This window comes from Lepidochelys kempii, chromosome 14 (genome assembly GCF_965140265.1).
Source record: "Lepidochelys kempii isolate rLepKem1 chromosome 14, rLepKem1.hap2, whole genome shotgun sequence".
Taxonomy (NCBI): domain Eukaryota; kingdom Metazoa; phylum Chordata; order Testudines; family Cheloniidae; genus Lepidochelys; species Lepidochelys kempii.
Genome location: NC_133269.1, coordinates 13,925,732 through 13,953,390, shown reverse-complemented (window position 1 = coordinate 13,953,390; position 27,659 = coordinate 13,925,732). Strand labels below are relative to the sequence as shown.

The window sequence follows — 27,659 nt, the reverse complement described above, 5'->3', positions numbered from 1 at the left end:
AGACCCCAAAATCGGGACTGTCCCTATAAAATCGGGACATCTGGTCACCCTAGGGTTGGATAATCTATGCAGAGGACCCATCCCTCTGTGTTGCTGCTTATCTGCCTCCTCCCTGAGGAGCTACACGGCGTCCTTTTCTCCCACCCCCCCGGCAGAGCCTGATCCCGGGCACGACTCGCCAGCCCCTTTAAGGCCTTGGGTGGAGGGGGGAGGAATCTCATGCATCCCTCTCCCTCTCCCCAATTCCCCCAGCGTGCTCGCGCCCGCCGCCGCTGTGCGTGCTCGCGCCCGCCGTCTGCAGGGCAGGCTGGCTGCTGGCTGGCCGGCCGGCGCGCTCCCGTCCGTGCCCCGCCGCTTGGAAGGAAGATGGTGGCGAGCGCCCGGCTGCAGAAGCTGGCCCGCCGCTACAAGCTGGCGATCGCCACCGCGCTGGCCATCCTGCTCATCCAGGGCCTGGTGGTGTGGAGCTTCAGCAGCCTGGAGGAGGACGACCACGGCGAGGTGAGGGAAGGGGCGGGAGGGCAGGGGAAGGGGGCGAAGCCTGGGGGAGCGGGGGCAGGGCAGATATGGGGTGGGAGGGGTGCGTTCGGGGCGGGGTGGGGGGGAGTGTTGCTGTGGGTCTGGGCGAGGGGTGGGGTGCGACATTAGGCACTGGGGTGGCTGATGTGGGGGAGATGGTGCTTTGGGATCTGGGGCATCTGCTAGGGGGAAGAGAGCGCTCCAGGGTCTGGGTGGGGGGGCTGCAGTACATTAGGATCTAGGGCTAGCTGGCATGGGGTGATTGCATCAGGCTGCGGGAGGTTGGGTGTTACAGCGCCGGGGTCTTGGTGGGTTGGACGTTACAGTGCATTAGAGCCTGGGGGTGTCTGAGCTGGAAATGTCTAGTTCCCCCCTGTATCCTGCTACTTTGCAGCACAGTGCCTCAGGGTCTGGGAGCGCTGATGTGGGGGGTTGACCCTGCATTAGGATCTGGGGTGACTAATATGGAAACTTGCTGTCGTGCATTAGGTCTTGGGGGCTAGATGGGGTGCTGCTGTGTATTAGGATCTGAGGGAGTGATATGGGGCAGGGGTGCTCTAGTGATTTAGGATAAGTGGGTGGGACCTGGCTTTGGGTAGGTAGAACTGAGAGTCTGGCGTAAGGGGTGTGTTAGGGTGCAATTACTGGAGGACATTACAGTAAGTTAAGACTCAGAAGGTCTGATCCAGAGAAATATTACTATATATTATGATATAGAGGATCAGATGTTGTGAGACTGTCAGAAATCAGGGCTTTGATGTAAGAGCAGGGCTGTTAATATACCATTAGTTGGAATCTTACATTTTCCAAGCAAGTGGGGAGTTCACCATGAATCTTGTTCTGCGAGGCTGATATGGGGAGGAATATTAGTATGTATCATGATGGTATCCTAATACCTTGCAGTTATACGTTGCCTTTCATCTGAGATGTTCAAAGTGCTTTATGAATCCAAGTGAACTTCCCTCATCCCCTTTTTACATCTGGGGACACTGAGGCAAGGACAGGTGAAGTGGTTTGCCCAAGGTCACGTACTAAGCTGGTGGAGAATAGAAGCCAGTTCTCTGGACCAGACTGTCTCATCCTTCACATGAAGGTTTTGACCTCTGGGTCACTCATTCAGATGGGTCTATTTATTACAAGAGTATGGATAGTGTGTTGTATCTGGTCAAACCCAGATCAGGTCAGTTGTGACTAAATCCCATTTGTGTCAGACACCTGTGATTGAGTTTATGGTCTCAGAGTAGTTTCTCACAGCCAAGTGTCTGCCTGATAACTGAGCCCCTTGCTGGCCGTCTCATTTGGGAGGCCTAGAACTGTATGGGCCACAGAGACTTAACCAGCCTCTTCACCGTTTAGATCTAAGGCTGAAGCATATCTGGGTCAACCTGAGAAAGTGCTTGCACTTGCTGTCTGTTGTTGTGTTCCTGTTCTACAGCTGATTAGAGGTTGTCTGTCCAGGCCTGTCAATCCGACACCTTTTACAAGTACTAAATTCACTGTGGGGAGGACCAATATACTATGATTTAGTGGTAAAATCTGGGATGGGGGAGATTTGAGGGAGGGCAGGCTGAAGAACTGTATAGTGCCCCAAGGACGAAGGGCATGAGCTGGGGATCATGGGTGTATGCTGCGGTTGTATTACAGCATAGCGGCATTCTGGGGATAGCAGAAATTAGAAAGTTGTGATATCTGGGGGCACTAGGATTCCACCTTTTCTTTAGGGAATGGATTTTGTGCCTTTTCTGGTGCTTGGTGGGGTGGAAGTGGAGGGGAAGTTTTCCAGGAGTCCACAGTTTTTCATGGGACTAGCAAAGACGTGGTCAGCTGTCCTTGGGCACTGGGCAGAGATGCAGAAATGGTTGTAGGGTCTGCAATGGTACGTGAGAGATGCATGGATCCAAGTATTTTTGGAAGGTAAGCATGGTCTACAGTTATCACACTTCCAGCAGTGTAACTTGCAGCTGTATGTGCCCTGTTGTGAGTGATGCTGGTTGATTTGATGGGTGGGTGGACAGGAAGTGAGACCCCTTCATGAGCTGCACCTACCAGGCATTATTATCTCCATGTGCCAGAAAACCAAGTGGCTTCTGGAGCCTTATGGCCCAGAAAGACTTAATTGAAGCTATGGAATAAAAGTTAGTGAAAGAAAAATCTCCCATGCTACTAAGACATTGGGAGCCTTGCGAGGTGGGGAGCGGGAGAGATTGGGACAGAATTGGGGATTCTTGAGCTGCAGATTTGGCTCTGCCTTTTGGTCTTTTCTTAACTAGCTAATGCTTGTAAAGCACTCTGAGAACTCCCTAGTGTTAATAATATCCTGTGTCGGTCTGTCTTGTGCCTTTCTCTGGAAAGAAATGTTTAGTCTCCATTCCTTCCAGAAGCCTCTTCTCTTGGCTTTTATACTGGGTCAGAATTTACCTGATTCCTGAACATCCCTTCCCAAAATCAGACTGGGAAATTGGCAGGTTTTGCTGATGCCCAGGGTCGTCTTGTCTGGAGATGTGAGGTGTGGTTGGCTCATTGGTCTGGTGTGATGGACATTAGGGGACAGGTGATCTAGTTCAGGGGAAGCAAAAGCCGTCCTAAGCCTTTGCTCAAAACCTGAACCTGTTAGCAGGTTCCAGGGTAGTTCAGTTAACTTTTCTTAAAAAAAGCTTTTCATTTCCACACGCCTCTGCACTTCCTGACCGTGGCTGGGACTGGAGGAGCCAGAATACCAGGTTTCAGAGTAACATCCGATGAAGTGAGCTGTAGCTCACAAAAGCTTATGCTCAAATAAATTGGCTAGCCTCTAAGGTGCCACAAGTACTCCTTTTCTTTTTGAGAATACCAGGGTATTTCTGGCAAAGCTGAAAGCAACAGAAATCTTCCAGGAGATCCTGTACTCCTAAGATTACCAGCCAGTTTTTCAGACCTGAAGGGCTTGGAGAGTATGGGTTCTTCTAGTTGCTTAATCAATTAAAACCTTTTCATTCTCCCAGTCCCTAAAGAATGTTCTGTCCCAGTATTGCTGGCCCTGTCGACATCTGCCAGTGGTCGTTTGCTTTGGTCCTTAAAATGCCCTGGAGCATCGGAAGCTGTTTATTGCAGCAGCAAGAATCAGACTGTTTGCAGCCGAAGCCCGAATGTGAAGCAGTGTTCCCCCCACCCCCCATGAGTCTGAGTTTACCCACTGTGCCATCTAGCTGCTCTCAAAGCAGCTGCTTATAGCTGTGGTTTTTCTGGCAGGAAGCTTCCCTTGATGTCTGTTTCCTCTCTCCTTCCTTCCCAGCTCTTTTTGCTCTGTTTTTCAGAGAAGGTGTCACACAGATAACTCTAAATACAGGACATGGGGGAGGTCTCAGCCGGAGACTCAATATGCAAACAAGGTCATAGAATCATAGAATATCAGGGTTGGAAGGGACCCCAGAAGGTCATCTAGTCCAACCCCCTGCTCAAAGCAGGACCAATTCCCAGTTAAATCATCCCAGCCAGGGCTTTGTCAAGCCTGACCTTAAAAACCTCTAAGGAAGGAGATTCTACCACCTCCCTAGGTAACGCATTCCAGTGTTTCACCACCCTCTTAGTGAAAAAGTTTTTCCTAATATCCAATCTAAACCTCCCCCACTGCAACTTGAGACCATTACTCCTCGTTCTGTCATCTGCTACCATTGAGAACAGTCTAGAGCCATCCTCTTTGGAACCCCCTTTCAGGTAGTTGAAAGCAGCTATCAAATCCCCCCTCATTCTTCTCTTCTGCAGGCTAAACAATCCCAGCTCCCTCAGCCTCTCCTCATAACTCATGTGTTCCAGTCCCCTAATCATTTTTGTTGCCCTTCGCTGGACTCTCTCCAATTTATCCACATCCTTCTTGAAGTGTGGGGCCCAAAACTGGACACAGTACTCCAGATGAGGCCTCACCAATGTCGAATAGAGGGGAACGATCACGTCCCTCGATCTGCTCGCTATGCCCCTACTTATACATCCCAAAATGCCATTGGCCTTCTTGGCAACAAGGGCACACTGCTGACTCATATCCAGCTTCTCGTCCACTGTCACCCCTAGGTCCTTTTCCGCAGAACTGCTGCCTAGCCATTCGGTCCCTAGTCTGTAGCTGTGCATTGGGTTCTTCCGTCCTAAGTGCAGGACCCTGCACTTATCCTTATTGAACCTCATCAGATTCCTTTTGGCCCAATCTTCCAATTGGTCTAGGTCCTTCTGTATCCTATCCCTCCCCTCCAGCGTATCTACCACTCCTCCCAGTTTAGTATCATCCGCAAAGGTCGCTGGCTTTTACTGAATCTGTCTGTTCAGGGGTCCAGTACGGCCCTCTTTACAGCTCGCTGACAGGGGTGCAGGTGTGAGTGGCTGTGTAGGGAAAAGGGAAGGAGAGCAGCCCAGCCAAGACATTCCCATAAAGAGTTTGCCCAGGGAGGGAAATAGCCCTAATCTCAAAGTGACTTACCCAAATGAGCCAACGCTGTGGCTGTTTGCTGTTTTCTGCTGGGGAGAACAAGAAGGCTGCGGCTCTTGTTGCTGATCCCAGGGATGCACTGTCAGCCAAGAGCTATAGCATAAGCACTCAGTGTTCAGTTCCTATCTATGTCCAAAAGCAACAAATAAGGCACAGCCCCTTAGTATGAAGGCCCCACATCACCCAGGGAGCCAGCAGACCCCTTCCCAGAGCTTTGTTACCCCTCTGGCTAGATGGCAGCTGCAGTTACTGTCTTCCTCACTTTTCCAATCAGACCCAGAGTAAGGTTTTGTCATTGTTGCGCACCCTGAAATTGCAGTGCTCACGGAAGGTGCTGGGTTGACAGCTGTGGGCACTGAGGGGCTCTGTGCACACAGCAGGTACTGTACAGTGCTGAGAACAGCAGTGACAGCTTCCTCCAGGCCACCTGGCCTGCATTCCTCAACCCTGGGTAGGAACAACTGTAAACTGAAAAATGACCGGTTTCAGAGTAGCAGCTGTTTCAGTCTGTATCCCCAAAAAGAAAAGGAGGACTTGTGGCACCTTAGAGACTAACCAATTTATTGGAGCGTAAGCTTTTGTGAGCTACAGCTCACTTCATCCGATGCATTGGGTCATTCCAGATATTGAATCTATTTCCCCATGTTAAGTATCCTCACACCTTCTTGTGAACTGTCTAAATGGACCATCTTGATTATCGCTCCAAAAGTTTTTTTTTTTTCTCCTGCTGGTAATAGCTCATCTTAATTAATTAGCCTCTTACAGTTTGTATGGCAACTTCCACCTTGTGTGTGTGTGTGTGTGATATATATACATCTTCTTACTATATGTTCCATTCTATGCATCCGATGAAGTGGGTTGTAGCCCACGAAAGCTTATGCTCTAATAAATTTGTTAGTCTCTAAGGTGCCACAAGTACTCCTTTTTTTTTCTTTTTTTTTTTTTGTAAACTGAAAAGTTAGCTCAGCCTCCATAGCATGTGCAGTCCTTGGCTTCGAAGCAGGGCCTAGCCACAAGGGATTGCAGAGATGACTGTCACGATGTGGGTATCTGTCTGCTAGGAACTGGGCCAAGACCACCTCCTTTCACATGGGCCACTGAACAGCCTGGGCTCCACGCAAATGAGAGGTTTAGAGATGAAAAGCCTTGTACTCTGTTCCCAGTCCCTGGGCAGCTCCTTGTCACATTCCCAACCCACTGAGTATCTAACCCACTCAAGTATGTATCCTTCTATGGGCATCACGCAGCTCTCTGGATTATTATATTTACTTGGGATTCCTCCAAATTGCAATGCAGATGCAGCTGAAGTATTGCTCTTAAAGTCACAGTCTGCCCTTGGATGCACATACACGTTTCCCCTAAAGTTAACTGGGGACTATGTGCATACAGGTCGACGGCAGGGTGGCCCCTTTAGGAGAGTTCAGGCCTGAATGTGTGGAAGGCTTGGGTAAGCCACAGAATATCCTTGTAAATGCGGAGGAGGAAATGTGATTTGGGAAAGGTCCATTATGTCTGATTCATTTATTTAATCTTCCCTCTTGGCTTGATAATCCTCAATCCAAATGGATCTAGGCTTTGACTAAACAAGGTGTTTGTCTCACACCCAGCACAGTGAGATCAGGAAAAAGCTCCATCTAAAATGTCCTTCTCTGTCAGTGCACTTATAACAATCGCACAGATCTTCTCCGAAGAGCTTGCTTTTAAAGAGATACAGTGGAGCCCATTTTAGGCATAAGATTGAGAGGTTCAGAGTCACATACATTAATGGGAATTGGGTTCTCAAATGTCCTTGGTAGCTTTGAAAAATGTCAGCATAGGATTTTAGTTCTGTAGTGGAAAAAAAAAACCCTCCCCTCCCGCCTTTGTATTTAATTCTTTCCCTGTAGTGGCTGCAACCCAAATGCAACGTCACAGGAGGCTTAAAAATGGACCAGTCCTGTTTTCATTGCCCAAACTGAAGGGAATGCACCAAATAAAATAAAAATGAACAGTTGGCATCAATGGTAAAAAGTAAATTTAAATTTGAAATCGAACATTTCTTTAAACCATAATGATGTTCGTAATCCAGGGGAGGAAATGTGTTTACAAATGGTTTTCTAAGCTGACTGTTTTCCTCTAAATCTCAGAATGCAAAAGACCCTTTCTAGGAATATTTCTGCGTCAGCAGTTCTCATGACATATTTGTGAATGACCTGAAGAAACGCGGAGCAGAATTGAATTGCTCCCCTGCTCTGACCATATGCAAATTGTTCAGCCTCCAGAACCCCCAAGCTGTGGAACAGATGAGGAACATGGGTCTTGTGCAGGTTCTGGAATCTGGGGAGTTATCAGAGCAGGTGTGCCTAGGCTAGTAAATGTCTTTTGTGATGGATCTCCAATCCTCATCCAGTATTAGCTTGCCTCGTGGGGGTACGTATTTCAAAGCAGGCAGGCCCAGAAGCAGGAGGGGCAGAAGTCAGTTGTGCTACTGATATCAGGACTTGTGCAGACTGAAGAGCTGTAATTGTCTTATTATATTCCAGTAGTGTCTAGAGGCTTCAACTGAAATCAGGGCCCTGTTTTGCCAGGTGCTGAACGTACACACAGTAAGAGAGAATCCCAGCCCCAAAGATCTCACAATGCAAATAGGCTAGACAGACAAAGGGGAGCAGAGTGATTATCCCTTTTCCTGTTCCCCCAGGAACAGAGGATGATCAGAAGGGAATGAGACAAGGAAAAATCAATCCTTTGAAATACCAAGTTGAAACAAGATCTTGATTTCCTTAGTCATTTCGCCACTGCAGTATCTTTCTGTCGCTCTGGAGGAGGGGAGTTCCTTGTGGGCAGTTTCCAGGCCACTCTGGATTTTGTAGGTGTTGTGTAGATAGCTTGGCAAGGGATGTGCTAGAAACGAGCCTGAGAGACTGTCCCTTTGTCAGCCTTTCGTCGTACCAGTCTCGCTGGTCGTGATCTACTACAGCACCAAGCGCTCTGCTCCTTCACACTCCAGCCTCACAGCATGTATGTTTGATGAGAAAGAAGTCTAGACCCAGAAGGTGGGGGGGTGGGATCCTAGGGAAATGACCTCCTGGCAGGGTACAGGAATTTTGGAGGGGGGGGGGGCATAGACAAGGAGCTCATTCTGGGAACTGTGCCAAAAGTTCTGCAGAAGTTTTAAATACAGTTGAGTGACATGACTGGAGTAATCTCCTTTTCACTTCCTGGCTGGGGTGGAAGGATCACTTCAGTATGGTGCAGTAATTAGGGACTGTTGGGCTCATTAACTGGCCCCTCGAGGAAGGACAGGGGCATTTCTTCTTATTTCTGCTATTGAGAAGGAGAGCTGGGCACGCTCTGTCAGCTGTGGGCCAGACCACAGGCTCCTTCTGGCAGGGATGAATCCGACTGTAACTATTTGGTGGCATTTCATGAGGTCTGTGCTGAAAGCACAGGAGGAGGAGAGGAAGAAATGGGGGGAGCAGTGGACAGATGTCTCAGCAACATCTCCCCTCCCAGCTGTGTCACTGGAGCTCCAGTGTGCATGGTATGAAAAACAGCTCCATCCTGAAGGGCATAATCAGTCGGAAGGTGATATTCAGGGCCCGGGTGTGGGAGACTGAAGGGAGCATGGCTGGGAACAGAGATGGTTCCATGGATGCTGCTGGGAGCTCAAATCTCAGAGTAAACAGAATGATTTTGCTCCTGATGCCTTGAAGGGGAAAAGGAAAATTCAAGCCAGTCTGGGCAAGAAGTTCTGAAATCTGCCCTGCACGCATTCCTCTGCCTTACCCTCATCCCAGCCAGTTCCAGGTGCATCTCCTTCTCTGCTTGCTGGGTGTCAATGCTTTCTCTGGCCTCCTGGAAGCAGAGCGCCAGCTCTAGAATGTGGAACACCTTTGCTCTTTGCTTGTCAGTCTCCTCCCGGACTCTCCGCTCCTGTGACACTTGTACAGAGAAAACAGGCTTTTAACTCTCTGAACAGATGATCCTGCTTGGTGACTAATGAACTGTTATCTCTGCCTGTTCTGGGCTCTCAGTGATGCATGCTTGGAGTGGGAGATGAGGAAGTTTTAAACCTTCCTCGCGCTCGTCTTGCTGAAAGAGCATTGCCGACAGATGCATGTTAGAACTGACCAGTTGGTCAGCACCTCTGATCTTTTACTAGCCGTGTGATCCCTGCGTGGCTGGGGAACAGTCTCGTTTCACTAACCAGCTCTCTGAATAAAGTGGTTTGTTGATACGAGTGAGACCTCAGGGCTTTACTTCAGCTGATTTAGGAACTGACGTTTGCATAGCCAGGTCTTGGAAGCTGCTTGGGTTTCCAAGCCCCCATCTTTGTGCCCCCCATCTCCCTTGGGTTGGCCCTTCTCAGCAGACTATGCCAAGTAAGGAAGCTGTTGAAGGACGCTGCTTGCATGAAGTAATTTGTTTGATCTCTCAACCTGGTGATGAACCAATGCATCAGCTCGGCAATGCTCTTCCCACACATCAGCACACAACATGCCCTGTGTCTGTAGCTGCCCCACTGCATTCTGGGTCTCCTGAAGCATCTGTCCTGTTGCACCTAGCTCTGGATGGGAGATGCAGCGTTGGGGTAACTTTCAGATACAAAGCAAAGTCTTGTGGGGTCACACCGGGACTGGCGGAACTGGGACAGCTGCAGCGCTTCAGGCTGCCTGTCCGTGCCCTTATCAGCCAGACCTGAGCTCGTGACCTTACTCTGAGGTGTAATCAATACTTGCCAAATGCCAAGGCAGCTGCTGTTGTGGGTGGAGTTGAGGCATTGTCCAGGCACCGCAGACTTCGCGTGTTCCAGCCAAAAGGCTTCAGCAAAGCTCACTGGCCTATGGTAACCAAGGAAAGTGTGTCCAGTCGCTCCAGTTGTGACTCCCCTAGCACAGCAGAGCTCGATGGTGGACCCACTGATTCACCCGCTCTCTCTCTTGCTGTTACACCGGCAATCCATCATTTCCGTGGCACAGGAAGTATTACTAACAGACGTGTTTCCCCTGTCTGCATCCTGCACTGACATCCCTTTACCTTGCCCCACACCTGGCCCCCGGCCTTCAAATGTGGTACAGCCTATCGAGACCTAACAGCTCTTGCAGTAGGCAGCTGCTTTAGCATTCACCTGGGAATGGCCCTGCTGGATCAGCCCAGTGGACTGTCTTCTCTGGTGGCCGGTCTCTGACAGTGGCTAATATTGCAAAGCAGAGAGGCTGCCCAGCCCTCATGTCTTATCACCTGTTCTTACCATCAAACTTCACTGCCTCCAGGAGCGATTGCCTTCTCTCCCCAAGGCTAAATCATGTCTGCTAATCAGCCAGCATGGCAGAAATAACTCTGTGTAATTAACATCGCCCTTTACTCATCAGCTTGGCTCCTTGGGAAAGTTTGCTCTGGGGATTTTCAAAGCAGCTGGAGATCCCAGCTTACAAGCTAGCTTCGGTGAGCCAGCGCTCCTAAAGACAGGAAGTGCGGTTAAAGCACGTGGGTTCTAATCCAGCATGGACAAACTGTGTGACCTTAGACACAGAGATCAAGTAATTGGCCCACTAGCCCATTGGTAAAATAATAACCCTTTGCCAGGGCTTTGTACCTGGAGATCTCCAAGGACACACTGCACGTTAGTATTATCTGCATGTAGACTCAGACTTTAAGGTCAGAAGGGACCATCATGATCATCTAGTGTGACCTGCACATCACAAGCCAAAGAACCTCACCCATCCACTCCTGTAACAGACTCCTAACCTCTGGAAGAGTTACTAAAGTCCCCAAATCATGATTTAAAGACTTCAAGTTACAGAGAATCCACCATTTACTCCAGTTCAAACCAGCAAGTGACCATGCCCCATGCTGCAGAGAATGGCAGAGGCCCTGAGGGGTTTTCGCCAGTCTGACCTGGGGGAAGATTTCTATGGTGATCAGCTAGACCCTGAGCATGTAGGTCAAAGCTACCATTCGGACACCTGGGAAAGAATTTTCTCTATAGTAGCTCAGAGCCCTCCCCATCTAGTGTCCAATCTCCGGCTGCTGGAGCTAGCAGTCACGGATGAGCCATATGCCATTGTAGGCAGGCTTGTGACACCATCCCCTCCATAAAGGTATCAATCTCAGTCTTGAAACAAGGTAGGCTTTTTGCCCCTGCTACTCCTTTGGGCAGGCTGTTCCAGAACTTCTCTTCTGATGGTTAGAAACCTTCATCTAATTTCATGTAAGAGATGAGGAAACTGAGGCACCGTAAGAGTTGACTTGCCTGAGCCCCCCCCTCCCCCGGAAGTCGTGGCAGTGTTTGTTAGGAACAAAATCCACGCCTGCTGGCTCAGAGTTCTGCACGCCTGCTCTGAGACCACAGTGTATTTTATAGTGTGTCCACCACAGCAGTTCCTGGATGCCTGCCTTCCCTGGTCCCGTCTCCCTTCTGACGGGATTGTGAGGGATGTTTAATGTCTGTTCAGCACATGGAAAATGCAATTGCTATTTATGTGCAAAGCTGTGGTAGTGAGTGCTCAGAGGGGAAGGGTAGGCCTGTGGTTTTGCACTCGACTGGGACCTGAGAGATCTGGGTTGTGTTCCCGCTTCTGCCACAGACTCCCTGTGTGATCTGGCTGAGCCTCCATTCCCCGTCTGTACAATGGGGATGATGATGATACTTCCTTTGGCTAGCTGGATTGTAAGCTCTTGAGGGCAGGGACTGCCTCTCACTGGGGGCAGGTCTACACTACACACTTACTTCGGTATAACTGCATTGCTCAGGGGTGTGAAAAATCCACACCCCTGAGAGACATAGTCGTACCGACCTTAACCGCCCGTCTAGGCAGCGCTGTGTTGGCAGGAGAGCGTCTCCCGGGCGACACCGCTGCCGCCTCTCACAGAGTTGGAGTTACTAAGCCGACAGGGGAGCACTCTCCCATCAGCTCGGAGCGTCTTCGCCAGAAGTGCTGCAGTGGCAATGCATGTTTGTCGTGAGGGCCTGCCCTGAGAGTGTGTACAGCACCTTGCACAATGGGGCCCTCTAGGGGTATGTCTACACAGCACTGTAAAGCCACTTCTATGGGACCTGCCCTTGTTAAGTTGGTGCTTCCAAGCCCACGCTTGAGCATCCACACAGCGTTGTACACCTGGGCTTCCAGTTGCGGGACCCCGGGCTTCACAGCCTTGCTAGCCTTGCATCCACGCTGCACTACGCAGACCTTCCGACTCGGGCGTGCAGTTGGAGCTGCGTCCACGCTGCAAAATGACAGGGCTTGGACCCAGGTCTCAGCGCCACTCCCTGGATGGGTCCTAGGACCAGGTCCTGAGGACTTGCTGAGCTGAGTCAAACTGATTTGTATGTGGACGGTAGGGGGGTTCAGGCTCAAACCTGAGTCTGAGTAGACTCAGCATAAACATACCTTCGTGTTCCCATGGCACCTCATAATTATAATAACGAGAACAGGAGAGTGGGTGTTGGGGCTCCGGAGTTCTGTTCCCCGTTCTGCCACTGACTTGCTTTGTGACCTCAGGCCAGTCACTTATCCTCTTTGGACTTGGCTGTACTAGAGCTTTATCTCAAGGTCAAGATTGTCTTCCCCCACCCCCACTCCCAACACAAACATCCCTCAGCTGTGTGGGGCTCATGGCAGAAGTCAGAAGCGGTGCCTCAGTTTCCCTGTGTATCAGTGGGGCTGCTCAGTATTCACCCCCCTTGCAGGGGGGTGAGATAAGCGCATGTCTGCAGCATATGCTGGGGTGGAAGGCTCTGTAACAGGGTGAGCTGCTGCTAACAGTAAGGAGGCTGTTGCAAGAGATATGGTGATGCCCAAGTTAACGTTTTTCAATCTGTTTTGTGTCCGATCAAACTTGGAGAAGGGACGGCAGAAAAAGGCCAGGCTGCCCGAAAACAGTGAAGGCTCCAAAGATTCAGACAGCTCAGCCGGTCGCCGGGGGAGCGCGAGCCGGAAGCATGGGCGGTGGAAGGGCCGCCCGGAAGGCCCTGGAGTGCTGGTGGCCAAGGTGGTGAGAGCCGTCACCACAAAACACAAACCTGGGCGAAGGCTTCCCGCCGCTCAGGACGACTCCGGCAGGAGGAACCGGACAGAGCTGCATGGGGATGCCCAGCTGGCCGTCTTCCAGCACGGCGACATAGGCAGCGTGGAGGGGGCTCCCCAGCCCACCGGGAACAGCTTCGCCCCCAAGTGTGAGATCACTGGCAAAGATGCCCTCTCGGCGCTAGCAAGAGCCAGCACCAAGCAGTGCCAGCAGGAGATAGCCAATGTGGTGTGCCTGCACCAGGCAGGGAATCTGATGCCCCACTCTGTGCCCCGGCACTGCCAGCTGTCAGGTGAGTCTCTCCGAGATTGCCAGTGAGCATCAGCAGAGCCCCCAAAGGTGGTAGGTAATCCAATGCCAGCCTATTCGCCTAAGGAATCTCCGTCCTAAGCGAGGCTACTTTGTCTGGGTGGGTTCACTCACTACAAAGGAAAATCACAAATGCAGCCCACCGTGTTTCTGCCTTGTGCCCATCCACCCCCATTGTTAATGGAGAAGATTGTCCCATGGAGATTACACATCCCAGCAGGCCGTGTTGTACTTACTCAGCATCCTGGTCACATTGGATGATGGCCCTCAGAGTCCTCACAGCCCACCTCCGGTAGTGGAGATAGGGGGTGATTGCAGCCTGCTCTTCTGGCAGATCAGGCCCTGGGGACTGTGGCAATCTGAATTTGCAGCCCTAGGTTGGGAAGATGCTAACACCGGGGCTGGGCAGTAAGGGAACTCTGTAGTCTGCAATAAGAGAACAGCTGGCAGAGGGGTCTTGAGCGATGGCCACTTCCCTTCCTCTCTCCCGCAGCGAGAGGGTGAGCTGAGCCCAGCTGCTGGCTCAGTGAGCAGCTGCTCTCTGTCCCTGCAGGGAAAGTCAGCCCCGTGATCCAGTGGGACGAGAGCAAGACACAGCAGGCCTCCGCGAGCAAGCCGGTGCGGGTCGCGTACATGCTGGTCGTTCACGGGAGGGCCGTCCGCCAGCTGAAGCGGCTCATCAAGGCTGTGTACCACAAACAGCACTTCTTCTACATCCACGTCGACCAGGTAGGAGACAGGGAGGGGAGTTCGCTGCTGGAGGGGGTGGGTGGAGGCGCTCGGGTGCAGCAGCTGTGCTGGCGATGGAGGACGTGCCTGAAGTTGGCAGGACGCAATTGTAACGACGCCCTTGCTTGGATGGGCTGCAGAGACTGAACCCTGGACCTTGGGCTCTGAAAGCATCAGCCTCTACTGCTGGAGTTAAGGGTCAGGTCTGCTAGCTAGGGGGCAGAACAGACTTGGCTAAGCCTCTGTACATAGTGTAGCCAGTAAAGGGGGACAAAGAGCCCCGCTGTATAAGCAGGGGTCACACAAGGCGCCCCCAGGAGCACGCATGCTGCAGAGACATCCGCAGGTGAGCCCACGGCAGGGGTGAGTGTGGGTAGCACATGGGTGGCGGGGCAAAGGGAAACATTGGTGCAGGCAGGGTTGGGGAGGACAGGGCACTGGGGTGGGCACAGAAGGAACTCAGGACTCTGTGCTGAGTCGGGAAGGGAGGAAGGAAGGGGTGAGGGGCCTGTGTTGGTAACGTGCTGGCCGCGTCTGCGGGGCACTGTGCCCTGGACCTTAAAGGAGAGGGAGGCCTGGCCATGTTCTCTTGCTCCTGGTCACTGTAAAGCAGACTCTTGTGGGCCGAGCCATTGCAGGCCCCTCGCTGGCTGGAGGAACGAGCTCAGCAAAGCAGCAGGGTAGGAACAACTTTGTGTGATGCAAATGAAGATTGGAACGAAGCGTGTGACCTGGGATGGGGGCTGTCTAAACAGAGAGAGTGCCGCGCAGGCCCCTTCTCCGCTCCTAACTCCCCATGGGCCTACGATAGCTCCCCTGGGAAATGAATTCGTGGGAAATGTTCTTTCATCTGCCCTATCACGTCTGCCCCGGACCCTGGGATCCATTCCCCTCCCCCAGCCCATGCCAGGGGGCTGGATCCATTCCTCCCGCCACGTTCCCCACCCCCATCTGTGGCATGGGGGCTGGATCCATTCCTCCCCCTGTGTTCCCCCCCATCGGTGCCAGAGGGACTGGATCCATTTCCCCGTCCCTCCTACCTGCCTTGGGAAGGCAGTGATCTGTTCCCTGCCTCTCTCACAGCTGACCCTCCATGCTCTGCTCTCCTCCCAGAGATCTGGCTGCCTGTCCTCACCAAACTCCCCTCGGGTGTCCTGTCAGCTTGGAGGTTTCCACTCTGACAGGAGACATTCCACCCCACTCTCCCGAGCTAGCCTGGGGCAGGCTTCCCTCCCCAAATCCCCCGGCCCTTTGCTCTCCAATGAGCCCTCCCTCCGTGGAGAAGAAGCCCACCGAGGGACTCTCCCCCTCCCCCATCCTGGAGAGGAAATGAGCATTTTCTCATTCTGGTTCTTCTCCCCAGCCCTGGCAAAGTCCAATCAACATGCAAAATACTGGGCCGGAGGTGAAACACCGACCCCGCCCTGTCATCCCTCCTAAACCACAAATGAGCTGAGCGGCTCAGCTCTTAGCACTGAGATGGGAGGTGAGAACTCCTGGTGCTGCAGGGGGGTTATTGCAGCATCCCCACCTTCCTTTCTGGGCGACCCCAGCGGGCTGTCAGACCTGTCCTAGCTTCCCAGTCGGTTGTCTGTGCCCTGAGTCCAAGCTCCACCGTGAGACTTCTCCAAGCCCTGGTCCTGCTTCTGATCATGGGGCTGAGGTTTGGAGCCGACCCAAACAGCGCAGCTGATTAGAGCGTGCCCAGGGGAGTAGGAGGCAGGGCTCAGTGGCCCAGCACAGAGACTTGACATGAAGGCAGATTGGGAGGCCCATGATACCAGCCATAAGAGACTGAAGTACCAAGCAGGCAAAATTGGTCTAATGGTTAGAGCAGGAGACCAGGAGTCAGGACTCCTGAGTTCTATACCTGCCTCTGCTGCTGGTTCGCTGTGAGACCTCGGGCAAGTCGCTTAGTCTCTGTGTGCCTCAGTTTCCCCATCCGTACAATGGGGCAGTAATACCGGCTTTGGTGACGTGCTCAGATTCTCAGAAGCACCGAGCAGCTCTGGTGGAAGTCAGCGGGAGCTTTAGACCACCCCCCCCCAGCACCTGAGCGAATCAGACCCCACGTAACTAGGCAGTACAGTGCAGAGTCCCAGTGTTGCTGGTTTCCAGTGCTCTGGAAAGCCCAGTTCCTGAGCTGCAGCCTCCGCCCTTGCAGCGCTCCAACTACCTGCACCGCGAGGCCCTGGAGCTGGCCCAGCAGTACCCCAACATCCGGGTCACACCCTGGCGCATGGTCACCATCTGGGGCGGCGCCAGCTTGCTGAAGATGTACCTGCGCAGCATGAAGGACCTGCTGGAGATCACGGACTGGCCCTGGGACTACTTCATCAACCTGAGCGCCACTGACTACCCAACCAGGTCAGCGGGGGAAGGGAGGGTTCCTGGGGTCGGGGGAAGGGAGCCATGGAGCAGGAGGAATCTCTGCACCCGGCCTGGTCCTCTCCCCCCCCCCCCCCCCCCCCCGGGTAGACACTGGAGATCCCCACTGCCGCATGGGAGGGGGAAAAGAGGAGAGAGCTAAGGGGCGATGAGGGGTGGAAATGGAACCCACGCGCCCAAGAAGGGTTTTGGGGAGCCCTGTCTGCACTGACCCCGTCAGCTGGTGAATGAGAAGCCGTGTGGGGTGTGGGAGGCCCATTGGCAACAGTGGGCAGCGTGCGGCTGGGGGATGGGGCAGTGCAGCTTTGCTCCAGCCCCAGGCCTGATCCCATCTCTGCAGGAGAGCAGAGTGTCTGGCTGGGAATCATAGAATCATAGAATATCCAGGTTGGAAGGGACCTCAGGAGGTCATCTAGTCCAACCCCCTGCTCAAAGCAGGACCGATCCCTGAGGGCAATACCTTTGCTGGGAGTCTCTAGGGTGAATCAGTTTATCCTCCTCTGGTTTATCCTCCTCTGTCCCTTGCCCTGTGAGTGTTGCACGGGGGAGAAGCATCTGGTGGCTTTGCAAATCGCAGCCTCTCCGTGTAAGCATTTAGCCCTGGCAGCTGCGGCTCCCACTCCAGCGCCACTAACGTGCTCTCGTTTGTATCACTGCTCCCTGCAGGACCAACGAGGAGCTGGTGACGTTCCTGTCCAAATACCGAGATAAGAACTTCCTGAAGTCTCACGGCCGAGACAACGCCAGGTAACCCGTGTGTGGGGGCAGAGTGGCGCTTGGCACTGGGGTCAGGATAGAGATCGGCAGGGGGGTGAACTCTGAGAAGACGTGGGCACTGGGCCAATTATACCAAGCAGCTGAAAGAACAAGGCCTACCTCCATCCGTCCCTGTAACAGCAGTACAAACAATGAGCCAGGTCAGCCACCATGTAAATCGGCGTTGGCTGTAATGGAGCTCCCCTGAGTCACGCCAGCCGAGGATCTGCCCTTGGCCTTGTCGCCGCACACTGGGAAATGCCCCCGCTCCTGATAGCGAGGTGACCTCTCGGCAGTCGGGAATGTGTGTTCCTCTAGAGACCACGCACTGTTGACCCCGCCCTGTCCCTACGCAGGTTCATTAAGAAGCAGGGCCTGGACCGCCTCTTCCACGAGTGCGACTCCCACATGTGGCGGCTGGGCGAGCGGCAGATCCCGGAGGGCATCGTGGTGGACGGTGGCTCGGACTGGTTCGCGCTGACACGGAGTTTTGTGGAGTACGTGGTCTACACGGAGGACCAGCTGGTGTCCCAGCTGCGGCAGTTCTACACCTACACACTTCTGCCCGCCGAGGTGGGTGGGCGGGGAGGTTCCCCGCGGCGGGGGGCTCGGAGCTGGCTTCACAGGAGTCTCTCCCGTTTTGAATCGTGTTCCTCCTTTTGGGGACGTTATCCTGCCTTGGGGCCCGATTCTGTTCTCATTGATGTCGAAGCTCCCAGCGGCTTTGATGGCAGCAGGATAAAGCCCTTGAACTGTTTCCCATTCACGTCCTGTCATTGGAAGATCCTTTTGAGTGTGGACGAGGCTGTGTGTGTGTGAGAGACTGACTGGAAGAGGGGCGTGGAACAGGGTGTGTGGTGGGCATGGAAGTTGCGGAGACCTTGCCAAGCACAGCTGGAAATCCCCTGCATTCCCCCATTGCTAAGCTCACCCCTGGCGTGCTGGGCCCTGGCGGAAGTGAAATAGGCCCCAAGCCCTCTGGCTCTTACTGGTGGCAGGCTCCACAGCCGACCCATCTCGGTTACCTGTGTTAGGTGCTTCCAGCCCCCGCTCAGCGGCTCTCACGGTGCTGAGGATCTTGATGCCTTTTCGCACAGAAGCTTGAATGCGGAGCCACCCCGGCCAGACCAATGACCACGTAGCTGCCGTCAGAAGGTTCCATGTTTCTCCCTCCTAACGATGTCTCAGAAGCAACGAGCTGCCCCCAGAGCCGCAGCTGCTTTGTGTTTTGGTTTCCCTGCCTGCTCACACCACACACACAGCCTGGGCCCCTGTTCCACCAGCCCCAGGAATAAAGGCCCTGCAAGGGGAGCTCCTGCACAGAGGTTGCTGGGGATAATCCTTGAGGTTTACTGGACTGGAGCTTTGCTGGCTCCGCAGGGCGGACGGGAGCCAAGGCTCGTGTGCATCCGTGACGCGCCGTACAGGGTCTGATGCCCCAGGTCCCGCACCTGTGGAGCCATCGAGACCTTTACAAATGAGGTGTGAAGTGCTGCCCTTCTGCCTTGGTAGCACTTCCCTCCTGCTTTGCACGGGTACCCATGGCTGCACAGCGTGTGGGGCAGGGGAGTCGGGCCCACAGCAAGCAGACGTGCTGAATAAGAAAGTGCCTTTTGTTTTTTCCACTCCCTTTTTTAAACTCTATCCACGTTCCATCAGTTGCAAAGACCCCTGGATACGAGCCACTTGAGGGCATGATGGTCTGTTTCGGGGGAGTGTGTTGGGAATCTGTATGGAGTGAGTGTGGAACAGCCTGCCCCCTGGATCCGTTATGGGAGGGGGACAGCTGGGAATCCCAGGGGTTTGCAGACAGGAAACATTAGGGGCTTTTGTCCCATTTAAACCCACAGAGTTCTGTCTGTTTAAACAGCTGATGCCTGAAGTCTCCTCCGGCTGGGATGAGGCACAAAGGGGTGGGCTGGAGGTGTGTGTTTGGGAAGGGGGGGATGGGACTATCCGTGATCTCCATCATCTGGGCTTGCTGCATCTCTGGTGGGTTTTGCCCTTTTCTCTGTCTGTGCAGTCCTTTTTCCACACCATCCTGGAGAACAGCCATGCCTGTGAGACTCTTGTCGACAACAACCTCCGGGTGACAAACTGGAACCGCAAGCTGGGCTGTAAGTGCCAATATAAACACATAGTCGACTGGTGTGGGTGCTCCCCAAATGACTTCAAACCCCAGGACTTCCTGCGGCTACAGGTGAAAATGACACCCTCCCCTTTCTTTAGTCCTACAAGCGGTTCCCTTCCCAGTCCTAGATTTCCTGCTTCCCCCCCACCCCGTACTCTCCTCCAAACAGCAGCTCATCTTTCCTTCCCCCACAGGCTTTGGTTAAGCAAAAATATCTTTTAAAACCTTAATTGTTCTTAGGAGAAATGTTATTCAATGTGGTGCTGATCTGTCTCTTTTGCAAACGTGAGGCTGACCAGGGCAAGTCAGAGATCTTCTGAAGAAATGCATGCAGTCCTCCCAAATGCAGTTAATCTCTGCTAACCATGCACTAAGATCCTGGCTCTGTGCTATCGAAGGTCCTGATCCAGCCATCTGAGCCATGCAGGCAGAATTTTGTACCCAGGCAGAGCCCTATTAGGGCTCTGTGAGGAGTTGATCTGTGGACTCCTAAGTTGCAGGGCTAAGTGATTGGAAATAAGGCCTGTCAGTAGCAGGCTTCTCCAGGAGATACTGTCAAATTGCAAATATTTCTGGAAAACAAACTGATCTGCCTTAAGAGCAGCGTTTTCATTGATAACGGTGGGAAGAATTTTTTAATCAATCTAATTCATGATTTACGCCGTTGGCTCTTTGCTTTCTCTTGGCTTGCGCAGTAGAAATAGACTGGCTGCGTTTCCTGCTGTTTGTCAGCCTCGAGTCCATTTCTCTGTCGCTCTAGCCATTGCCAATGCTGTCGGGAACACCTGTCTTTTTTCAGCAACTCTCCAGACCCACATTCTTTGCCAGGAAGTTTGAGTCGACGGTGAATCAGGAAGTTCTGGAGATCTTGGACTCTCACCTCTACGGTAACTACCCACCCAACACGCCAGCCCTCAAGGCCTATTGGGAGAACATCTATGATCGTGTGGACAGGCTGAGCGGGCTCAGTGATCTCATCCTGACTGTGTACACATCCTTCTCCAGGCTAGGGCTGCAGAAAATGACCTCATCCCAGACGCAGAAGGCAGAGAGAAACTGCAGGTAGGAGACCCTGAGATCCCGGATCTGGGCTCTGAGCAGTAGGGCCGCCTTTCAGCACTGTGGAATTGTGAGCGTGTCAATGGTCCCTTCTCTCTAGATTTGAGCTCCATGGCTTCCCATCCAGCGTGCACCTGTATTTCTACGACGACCGTTTCCAGGGTTACTTGGTGATGCAGGAGGTGCAGAACTCTGGGATGGGGCAGGTGGAGTCTCTGGAGATGTGGATGATGCCACGAGGGGCTCTGAAGCTGGCAGGTCATGGAGGACAAACTAACCGGCTACAGAACCTGGAGGTAGGACACCTACGCGCTCCCATCTCCAGCCTTGGTCATCCCTCTCCCTTCCATTGCCACCAAACCCTCCAGCTCCCCCATTCTCCCGTGCACAAACTTCGCCTACCTTGGATTTATCTTAATGTTTAAACCAAGATTGGGTGTTTTTTTTCTAAAAGTTCTGCCCTAGGGATTGTTCAGGGGCGTTCCCTGGCCTGTGTTATACTGGAGGTCAGACTAGATGATGACAGTGGACCCTTCTGACCTTGGAATGTGTAACTGTTAACAACAAGTGGGGCAGGGGATCAGCTGGAGATGGCCTCTTTATAAAGTCGTAAGCTCTGGCCCAGCCGTTCGGTCTCTGATCTGGGAGCGTCTCGCTGGACGGGAACGAAGGCGAAAGACTCCAGTGTGGAAATACTGAGCCAGGGAGTGGGAAACGGCTGCTTGGGCAGGAGTGGGGTCTGAAGCCCCCTTGGGAAGGGGCTAGGGCTATTGCTGCCCAGCTTTGTGAGTTTGCTGCTGATTGGCAGCTTTGTTGCAGTGTCTAATGAAATTGTGTGTCTCTGGCTCCTCTAAGGCAGGCAGGGAGTGTGGATGGGACAGCACGGTGCAGGGATAGGTGTGGGTTTCCTGTTGGGGTCTCTACCCGAGCAGAAGGGAGGGCACAGGAGACTGGGATGTGGCACCCGAAACCCATTGGCAGTGCCGTCCCACAGTCATGCTCTCCACCAAGGGAAATGCCCTGAGGTGGGGTGTCTGAGGCAACACACCCTATTTACTGAGGGGCTGGGCTGGCAGCCACAACTGCTGTGAGCTTGGCTGCTTTCTCTGAGTGTTTGAGCTCCTTCCGGCATCTGAGGCCCAGCCCAGGCTGGCGGGGGAGAGACTGTGTTGCCTTCTCCTGCCAGTCTGGTGGAACACGTTCTCTGGAGTGTGATGTAAGAACAGAGGTGGCTGATGCTTCCTCATGCGCTGGCTGACTGTGGCCTGGTGCCACCCCATCCTGACTTCACTCTTCTTTTCTCCCCTTGCAGGTGGGCACAGAGTGGGATCCCAAGGAGAGGATCTTCCGGAATTTCGGGGGCCTGATTGGGCCTTTCGATGAGCCAGTGGCCATGCAGAGATGGTCCCGGGGGCCCAACCTCACCGCCACCGTGGTTTGGATCGACCCCACCTACGTCATCGCCACGTCCTACGACATCACTGTGGATGCGGAAGCGGAGTTCACACAGTACAAGCCCCCTCTCAACCGGCCCCTGCGCCCCGGTGTCTGGACCATCCGCCTCCTCCAGTTTTGGGAGCCCCTCGGAGAGAACCAGTTCCTGGTGGTGCCACAGACCTTCAACCGCAAACAGCCTATCGGGAAAGGTAAGGGGAGGGGCTGCCTCCTGCTGGACACATCCTACGCCTAGTCAGTCCAGCCCAGCCCAGGCTTCCTCAGGCTCCGTCTACAGCAGGGAGGGAGGCTCAGTCTCCGTGGCCTGTGGGACCCTTGTCCTCTGCTGAGACCAGCAACAAAGAGGGGTCAGTTGTACCTGGTGGCTTTTCCTTCACCACTGAAAACCACCATACCTGTTCCATACCGGGCCACCGAGCAGCCAATGGTGGGCTGATCTGCGTCAGGATCTTAGGGGTTGGTCTACACAGCAAGCCATGGTGTGACTCTACAGTGTGCCATCTTGCCGTGCACAAATGTCCCATGTGGATGCTGCTCCAGTGCAGTGAAAGCCCCGGAGGGCGGGTTGGGGTGCTGCGGGGTTCTTCAGACCTGTCACGGCACTGCCCACCTGGGACGTTACTGCGTAGCAAGCTGGCGCGCGGTAGATTCACACCCTGGCTTGCCGCGCGGTACCTCGCCTTGTAGATGTGATCTGAGCCCACGACCTTGTGACAGAGCCTTCGCCACCTGTCACTGGGGAAATCTCGAGCCCTACTCTCAGCTGCTGCAAATGGGAGAGACTCCCCTGACATCAGTAGAGCTGCATCCATTTAGGCCAGGTTTGGCCCTGAGAATCCACATTGGCGTGAGCTAGCTTTAGACCTGCAGCTAAGGCTGCCTGGGAAATTGTCCATCCCAACCGAAAATGTCGTTTCTGTGAAAAGTTCTTACCTGGGAAATTTTGGGTTTTGGGGTGGGGGGGCAAACCTCCCCCGGTCCTGACCAGCTCTCCACGCAGCCACGGCCCAGCCAGTTGTTGAGGAAATGACCAACAAGCATCATGCAACGGCCAACTGCAAATGCGAGCCAGAGAATTCTGCCATGTGAGCTGTGGCTTCCTCTCACTGTTAATGTGGAGCATTGGCCCATGGAGACCACAGGTCCCAGCATGCCATGCTCCATCTTGTTCTGAGCATCCTGGCCTAACCTGTTTCCCTATTTCTCGCATCCCCCTGTGATCGATCTGTGTGTGTCCAGCAGGGGTGGTCTCTGTTCCAATTGGGTGTGGCATGTTAAGGAACGGGCTGGTGAGCACCTCTCCACTGTGTTCAAGGGGCATGGTGGGAGGTTTGGGGACTGGGTCTGCCTGTCTCTCAATCACCTCTCCCTCTGTGTTTTTGCCCAGATGACAGCAACTGGTTACATGGAGGTCCCCCCCGCAATGAGTATATGGAACAAAGCTTCCAGGGGCTGGGTGGGATTTTGAACCTGCCGCGCTCGGATGAGGTGGAGAAGGAGGCTCTGCAGAACGCGCAGCTGACGGGCAAGGCCCTGGAGGACTGGACAGACAGCAGCATCGGCAGCTTCTGGTCGGTGGCGGATCTCTGCGTGAGCAGCCCCTCCAGCTGCTCATCCTTGGACTTGTGCAGCAAAACGTCCTGGAGTTCGCTTTCCCCAGACCCCAAATCAGAACTGGGGGCCATCAAACCTGACGGGCGACTGAGGTAGCAGGGGCAACCTGGGGCAGATAAAACGGAACAAGGGAGCGTCCCCCACGGCAAACGTGGGGGAGGGAAGCGCACACGCCCCCAGGGGGATTCTCTTGACTGTCATCCCGTCAGATGGCACGGGGAAGAAAGAGAGGAACCTTCAGGCTGCAGAAAAACTTTCCTGTTTCATTTTGGGGGGAGGTGCTGGAACAGGAGTCCCACCCACCTCTCCCAGGAATGGGCACTGAGTGGCCGGAGAGAGCATGCGGAAGCGCCCATCGTCCGGGCACATGGAGGGCGCTGGCCTATGGGAGGAGCGGCGTATTTATTGAATCCGTGCAGGTGTGACTCGGGTGTTTGGGGGGAACCCAGCTGACCTGCTAGCTCTGGGTTACCCTCGGCATGCCCCCTGCCCTGCCCCTCCCCGTCCATGGCTGAATTTCTGCAGGATCAGGACTCCTGCTGCTGATCTTCCACATTCCTGAGCAATTGCTGGCAGAGGACTCTGGGGACAAGGGTATGTGGGGAGCACCAGAGGCAGGGGCTGTCCTGCCCGTGTTCTTAGACGAGCTGCTGCTGGCTTGATGCCTGCATCTCATCCCCCTCCACCCTATCCCCTTAGTTTGTATTTTTATAAATATATAGATAAATATATATGAAGCAAAGTGCAATAGAGACAAAGGCCCTCGTTGGCTAGGGAATCTGTGACTCATCTCCCCTTCGCTGTAATGTACTTTGTTCTTTTGGGGGCTTGCGGGGGGGGGGGGGATTATTTCCTTGTGGTGGCTGCTGGGAATCAAACCTTGCCGTTCCTGGATGAAGTCGGTTCCCCTCTCGCTCGCCACAGGGCACTTCATCAGTCGGGTTCTCTGTAGCAGCCGAGTACCAAGGCTCCCTGGAGCGGGGCTGCTAACTGTGCCAAACGTTCGCACCTGCAGGTGATACTCGTGAGATGGCTGGAGCTTGGGAAGGGGGAAGCGAAGCCCCCGGGCTCAAAGTCACTCCTCTAGTGGCTGGAGTCTGAGAGGTCCCCAGTGACTCCACTGGCTTAGAGAGAGGCCTAGCAGGGGCTGCTTGGGTGGATGAATTAAGCCTCCCACCCCCATAAAGTGTCTGCCCTGCCCCAGACGGGTGTTCAGTGCTGTATCCATTTAGCCCACTCGCTGGGTTCGGTGTAAATTTCCTTCCCCTGAGTTGGCAGAAACCCACAGCCTCTCCCCATACCTGCCGTGGTTTCCACCACGAAAAGCCCTGGGTTAGGCCAGCTTTGCCTAACCCCCTCCCTCCCTCCCTCCCGTTCGAGCCTGACTAAAGCAGAGTACTATTTCCCCTTCTTCCATAGGGACTAGAGACTTCAGAAGCTGTCCAGACACTATGGGGATGGGGGCCTTATAAGCTACCTATGTGACAACATCCTCCAAGGCCTGGGGCTCATAGGATCCTCCTCTCATCTCCTCACAACATTCACACCACTTTCAAGGCCCCCTTGCATATGCAATGTCACAACCTGAACCCGTTTTTTTTGGTTCCTAACTCTGGGCTGATCTCAGCAGGTGGGTCCCAAAAGCTCAGACCCCCACTTGAATTCGCCCAGTTGAATGGTGGTGACGGGAGCTAGAGTAAGATGAATTCTCTGCCCTAGGGGTGAGCCTCTGTGTGCCATATTGTACTGCAGAGGGAATGCACGGACCGACTGAGTCAGGGTATTTCCCCTGCAAAGGAGCTGGACGCTGTTCAGTGGGAATGAGCCTGTGTTTCAAAATTCTGACCCAGATACGAACTTACCCAGCGTTCAGGAACGTTCTGCTGGGGGGTGTCAATGTGACCCATTCTAGAGCAAGGGCTCACTGGTATTTCTCCAAAACCTGGGGCATTTCTGGATCAGAGAGGCTAATCTAAGTTCATCTCTGGTTTTAACTTGATCATCTCCCCATCTCCAGTTTAAGTAGGGTGAAGGTGCTGACGGGAACATATTGTAAGATAAGTTCCTTCTCTGGCCAAATGGGCCTCTCAAGACCCACAGTGGTCAGAGACCTCCATACCCCTCTGGCAGATGATCCCAGGGAGGACTGAGACGATGCTTGTGCCTATCTCTGCCCCCCCCCCCCCCCGCCTCCATCCCTTCTCTTTTAGCTGGGTACGTGGGGCAGTAGCACTGGGGCTGGAAAGGGACTCGGCCTGGAAAGTGTTATACAAGTAAACCTGGTATTCGGAAATAAATGGGAGAAATTATGCAGGGCTTGGACCATGTTCCAAAGAGGTAACACCGAAAGCTTTGTGTCAGAAGCATTATGTAAAGTTGTCTTAAATATGCAACACCACCACAAATATAGCTGTATCTCTTGTACTGTGCGTCAGTTCTTCCCGCGCTTCCTGGAAATACCGCCGGGGTTCCTATGGAGATGCGATCCAGAGCCAGATCAGCTGGCCCCATCCATCTTGCCTGTCCTGGGGAATCCCTTGAGGAACTGACACTCGCTCCCTCTGTATCCGTTACCCGTTTTTGAACATCTGCTCACTCTCTTGACTGGGGCTGTAGGGGGCCACGGAAGAAAATGAAAGTCTGGAACAGCTTTGGACAGCAACCTCTGTTAACACCTTCCTCAAAGACTGGAAACTCACTGAGTGTTATTTAGGGAGTTTCAGCATCTGTCAGTCCCCCTTTTCAGGAAGCCTCGTTCTGTAGCTCTCCCTGCTACCCACCCAGTGCTGTTTGCCTCCCCGTGTTTTGTTGGGTTTTTTAATTGTTTTTTTTTTTCCCTGGGCAACTGTTGCTTCTGCATTGGCCATTGCTTGAGGCCTAATTTGAACCCAAGAGGCAAACTGTATGTGGGGTTGGGCCCTTTGGAAGCCATGGGATGAGAATTGCTGGCTCAGAATGCCTCTGGGGGCAGAGGTGGAGATTTTATACCATGCAGTGTTTCCCCATTGCCATTTGATCCCTAATAAGATTCAGTGGTGACAGGCACTATATAAAAACTTATATTCATAGAGTTGAGGGAGCACTGGCAGGATGTTGGGAGTGTTGGATTCTATTCTGTGCCCTACATGGACTCCTTGGGACCTTGTACAGGTCATTTCGCACGTTAGTGACTCGGTTTCCCTGAGCGTAGAAGGGCAATAATGCCCCTGACAATATTTCACTTGCAAGGGTGGAGTGAGGCTTGATTCCTGAATGTTTGTCAGCAGGTAGAACTTGTCCAAGGGAAGCGCTGGCTCCTATTAATACATCCATATCCCCTTTCTTAGCCACCCTGGGGGTTGCTACACCCGAGGGTGCATAGAACTAGCTGCCAGCCTGAACCGTGTCAGAACCATCTTTTAATGAGTCTAAGGAGAGCTGATGGAGGAAATGTTCCATGGTTTCAAAGCAGTCAGGAAACAGACTGTGTAACAGCACTACAGAGACCATTCCCATGCAATGGGTAAATAACATCAGCTGCATTAAACAAAAGCTGCTTCTATGTTGTTCTCACGTATTTGTTCGATCTTCTGTGCATAGCTACAGCCATGCCTACTCTGCCCCAGCGTATCCTTATGTTCCTTCCTGGTTTTGAATGGGAACTAGTTCAAGAGTGCTATCCTTTAAACATGCTGCCCACGTTCACTCTGGCTAAGATGTGGGGGAAGTTTCTTCGGTGGATTTTAAAATCCTCTGGGGTGGATTTTCTCTGCTAGTGTTGTGACTTCATTTTTATTATTTGTGTTACAGCAGCACCAAGTGGCCTTAACTGAGATCAGAGCCCCAGTGTGCCAAGTGCTTTAGTGTGGGTTTGTACAAGCAGACCCTGTCCTGAAGATCTTGCAGTCTAACTAGGCAGACACAGGGTGGGAGGAGAAGCAGAAGCACAGGGAGGTGAAGTGACTTGCCCAAGGTCACACAGCAGGTCGGGGCAAGCCAGGAGCCAGGAATAGATCCCAGGTCTCCTGAGGCCTACTCCTGTTCCGTGTGTGCTGGACTGGAAGACTTCTTCCATGTTTTTGGGGTTTTTTTTGGTTTTTTTTTTCCACTGAATGCATCCGATGAAGTGAGCTGTAGCTCACGAAAGCTTATGCTCAAATAAATTGGTTAGTCTCTAAGGTGCCCCAAATACTCCTTTTCTTTTTGCGAATACAGACTAGCACGGCTGCTACTCTGAAACCATTCTTCCATGCTGCC

The 27,659-nt window shown here is 53.2% G+C and overlaps 1 protein-coding gene across 2 annotated transcripts; it reads left to right on the top strand.

Moving 5' to 3' along the window:
* The first annotated feature begins 337 nt into the window (after positions 1–337).
* On the top strand, positions 338–25,847 carry XYLT2 (xylosyltransferase 2). Of its 2 annotated transcripts, none has more exons than XM_073310324.1 (11): positions 338–501; positions 12,803–13,274; positions 13,845–14,020; positions 16,185–16,387; positions 17,075–17,155; positions 17,521–17,737; positions 19,188–19,364; positions 20,095–20,357; positions 20,455–20,650; positions 21,667–22,000; positions 23,197–25,847. In XM_073310324.1, exons 1-11 carry the CDS (start codon positions 367–369, stop codon positions 23,517–23,519), a joined length of 2,577 nt encoding a protein of 858 aa, XP_073166425.1. In that variant the 5' UTR covers positions 338–366; the 3' UTR covers positions 23,520–25,847. The 2 variants fall into 2 exon arrangements, with proteins under 2 accessions (XP_073166425.1, XP_073166423.1); XM_073310322.1 differs by having other exon boundaries at positions 12,800–13,274.
* Positions 25,848–27,659: the final 1,812 nt, after the last annotated feature.

Coding starts and splice junctions, on each gene's coding strand:
- XYLT2 (XM_073310322.1), top strand. CDS start 367: ATGGTGGCGAGCGCCCGGCTGCAGAAGCTGGCCCGCCGCTACAAGCTG. Junction 17,156..17,520: donor CACGGCCGAGACAACGCCAG/GTAACCCGTGTG, acceptor GTCCCTACGCAG/GTTCATTAAGAAGCAGGGCC. Junction 20,358..20,454: donor AAGGCAGAGAGAAACTGCAG/GTAGGAGACCCT, acceptor CCTTCTCTCTAG/ATTTGAGCTCCATGGCTTCC.